Source organism: Pavona decussata, unplaced genomic scaffold (assembly GCF_977016875.1).
Source record: "Pavona decussata unplaced genomic scaffold, jaPavDecu1.1 SCAFFOLD_39, whole genome shotgun sequence".
In the NCBI taxonomy this organism is placed as follows: domain Eukaryota; kingdom Metazoa; phylum Cnidaria; class Anthozoa; order Scleractinia; family Agariciidae; genus Pavona; species Pavona decussata.
Window position 1 is genome coordinate 1,490,135 of NW_028145461.1, and position 3,485 is coordinate 1,493,619.

Genomic DNA, 3,485 nt, shown 5'->3' on the forward strand with positions numbered 1-3,485 from the left:
GTCACGCTTAATAAGCACTCAATGTGATAAGTAGCTGATTGGTTGATTGCTTCACGCCGTCAAAGCACCCGCGGGGTGTTAATTGGGATGTTAACCTTGCTCGCATCCGCACGTTCAACATCAATTCTTTTAATATTCACTCCAAAACACCCTGCTTGTATGAAACACTAAAATAATAGAACGCTTGAGTGCATCCCAGGGTCATATTGGAGCATTGTGTAAGCGCGAGAGAAACGTTTCATATCGATTTAACGATAATCCATCAACTGTCTTATATCACCTCCCATGACATTTATGTTAATTTTATTGACATGTTGCCCCCAGGGAAATGTCATTAATTTGCAATATTGCTCAGTAGCTCGTGGCTGTGTGGAGTCTTCCGTGATGTTTGCACAAACACGCTGGATTGTGGTCAAATCTACACTGTTTAACATGTTGAAAAGGAAATCTAGCGTCAGCTGACACGAAATTATGATTCATCGAAGCCACAGGAAGTGCGTTCATGTGCAATCTATAGAATTTTGAAACGTGATATGATATTTTGAAATTTCGAGTGGCATTTGGACAGAACTTTCGAAACGGACCAGCTAGAGAAGAGCTTTCAAAGCCAAAGTAAATTCAGGGTTGACAGAAGCAAGACTTATTACAGCTGCATTTGAATAATGTTTTTCTGGTTATATTGGCTACAACTGGAAAGTAAATTATGACGGCCGCAGCCCACGGGCCGAAAAAAGGAAAAACATCGATATTGGCATGCCTCTTCTTAAAGGCAAATCCAGAAGTGTAAAAGTGGATCCTACGTTTCATGATAAAACAGGAAAATCTTTGCCAAGTGAAGAGTTAAATCGAAAAGAAGTCGAAAGCGACGTTTTGAAGGGAAACATGCCACCATATTTATCAACTTTGAAATTCCATCTAAAGGATTTGAACGACGCAGAGGCGATTAGACTGTCGGATTATTTGGAAGAAGGGGTTGAATATACATCGCTTCCAGCTCACAAGACGAAGGGAGCGCAGACTATAACGCTGCCAATGAACATGCCTGTTGTCGAGAGCGAAAATTGCTTTCGACGAAAAGGAGATACCTCGCCTAACTTAAGAGGAAGGGTGAATAGTTCATCCGCAAACGATTCTAAGGTTTCACACGGGTCACACAAAGACAGACAAGGACTTACAGCTTCCCACAGCACGGAGAACTTGAATGATATGCGGCCTGCTACAGGAAAATGGTTCAACGACATCGATAAATTAACAAGCTTTAAGGCGAAGCACAAGCTTGAAATCTTCTCCAGGGAAAAGAGAGAGGCTGTTAGAGAATGGACCTCAAGCCCCAAGAATTTTTACAAGTGTATTTTAAAATGTAGACAAAAGCAGTTAGTTTGCAGTAGTTTTCGCGGAACCGGTAAGCGCAAAACTTCGCGCGAAATCCCGAAAAAAGTTGGATTTACCGCCGAGGTACTCTTGTTTTCCGCTATCGAGGAAAACTCGTCTAGTGAACTGATCGAAATTATTCAAACGCACAAGATTGATGTGAATTTATGTAAAAATGCACGCGGACTTCCACCATTGCATCGAGCGGTGCAACGCGGAGCGGTGGATTGTGTGCGAGTTTTACTGAATCATTCGGCTGATGTAAACTTACGGGACTCTACGAACTGCCCTGCTATCAATTTGGCGATTTCATTGCGCCAATTCGAATGTATTGTGCTTTTGATCGAGTCAGGGGCGAGTGTAGAGGAATATACAAAACAGCGCTTGAAGGAGTACGAAGATGCTCAGGTTTTATCAAAGAGTTGTTATCGCTCATTTGAAGCGAACGTTTGACTGTATTTTGTCACTGAAGCATTATATTACGAAGTCTTTAAATCGCTGGCCGCTTTGAAGACCTTATCAACTCAAAATAGAAACCAGGACACCTTTGCAAACATAAATTTAATAAAAAACAAAGCTGAAGCTTTCATTGTTGTGGTCACTATATATTGTTTCAGTAACCAGAATAGGTCACGCCGGATCAATTTAAACTGAATTATTTTACATTTAAAGGGTCGAAATTACGATTTTATGCATTATCGAAAAATAAGGCAAAATTTGGTTTAAGCAAACGTTTTCCCATTTTCAGCATGGACTGTTTACTTTTCAATAGCAAATTTATTCGATGTTTCTCCTTCAACCTGAATAAATAACCCATAGGGGTCCATAAGGGAAATATTTTATGGCGACTTACAAAACTCGGCTTTCCTAAACCATCGGCTCTCTTTTTATCTCGTCAGCTTAGTTATGCGAGTGATTTATAGTCTTCACTGGGCTATCAATAAATTCATCAGAAAAGATCCAACCTAAGTTTGCTGGGAAGCTTTTCTTTTTATGCGTATACGAATTTCAATTTACAAAATAATTTTAAATAATTTGAATCATAAATTCAATAGGACCCCGGCTGAAAGGGCACGAGCCATAAACGGCTTGCTTAAACTTATTGTATGTTCCGTTTCTTTCATTTTACAATTCTCGTGATCAATGGCAAACGAGGTGACAGGAACATTGTGCCCAAGTAGTGACATCTTTTCAAAGTCGGATTTGAATTTGGTTTACTGAATATTGCTCCCTGATTAAAAAAAAAAAAAAAAACGCTGAAATTTACAGCTGTAAATAAAATTTTTTCTTCGGATAACCCCTTTTTTTTATTTCCAATCCAGCTCAAAAATCAAAGATGACATTCAGAGGAAAAGCACTATTAAGTTTTGGTTTCAAACTCTTGGCGGGGAAAAAAAGGAATAAAACTGACAGCATACATCAGAGTTAGGTTAATCGATTGAAAACTTCCAAAAAGTAAATAAGGAACGAACGGCTTAGCCTGGCGCATGATACGTCGCATGAATCAGTCTAGACTTGATTACATATTAGCCAAAAAGCGAGAAGCGAACGGGTTTAAAAAAATTTAGATCACTGGTCAGCTCTTCAAGCAATCGATCGTTCGAAAACTGATGAATGTTCAATTGAATTCATTTAGAAGTTAATTTTTTTCTCGCCCATTGAAAATGCTTTTGAGAGCTAATTTGAAGCTTAAGGTGAAGAAGGTCTATGTCGAAAATGAATGGGGAAAAGTCTTTTGGAAACTTACTCCTTATTCAATCATTGATTTTTTCTGCAAATAGAATGGAAATAACGAGGATCGCACTGGCGGCTGGGTTAGCTTAATTGTGCGTCAGTTAACTGCGCATGGACCCATGAAATTCGTTCAACGCGTTTTGCTGTGCTGGTAACTAAGCTGAAGAACGGATAAAATATTGCTAGCACGCAGAGGCTCTTCATTCGCGACGCATCAAATGCACTCTGAACAGCAGCAGACATGACACAAGCGTTCCCGTGGATCATGCTAGCTCCGGTGATTCCTAGGGCGGCTCCCTGACTTGTGGTCCGCAGAGCAACATCGATGGAAAAAATGACGCGTGGTTTCCTTTTTATTGCGTATGCTTTTAATCCGGATG

The 3,485-nt window shown here is 39.9% G+C and overlaps 1 protein-coding gene across 1 annotated transcript; it reads left to right on the plus strand.

Moving 5' to 3' along the window:
- The first annotated feature begins 315 nt into the window (after nucleotides 1–315).
- Nucleotides 316–1,960, plus strand: LOC146483394 (uncharacterized). Its single transcript, XM_085106022.1, has one exon. It carries the CDS (start codon nucleotides 754–756, stop codon nucleotides 1,822–1,824), a length of 1,071 nt encoding a protein of 356 aa, XP_084962148.1. The 5' UTR covers nucleotides 316–753; the 3' UTR covers nucleotides 1,825–1,960.
- Nucleotides 1,961–3,485: the final 1,525 nt, after the last annotated feature.

What these genes read in the sequence shown, in the direction of transcription:
- LOC146483394 (XM_085106022.1), top strand. Translation starts at nt 754, where the DNA reads ATGCCTCTTCTTAAAGGCAAATCCAGAAGTGTAAAAGTGGATCCTACG.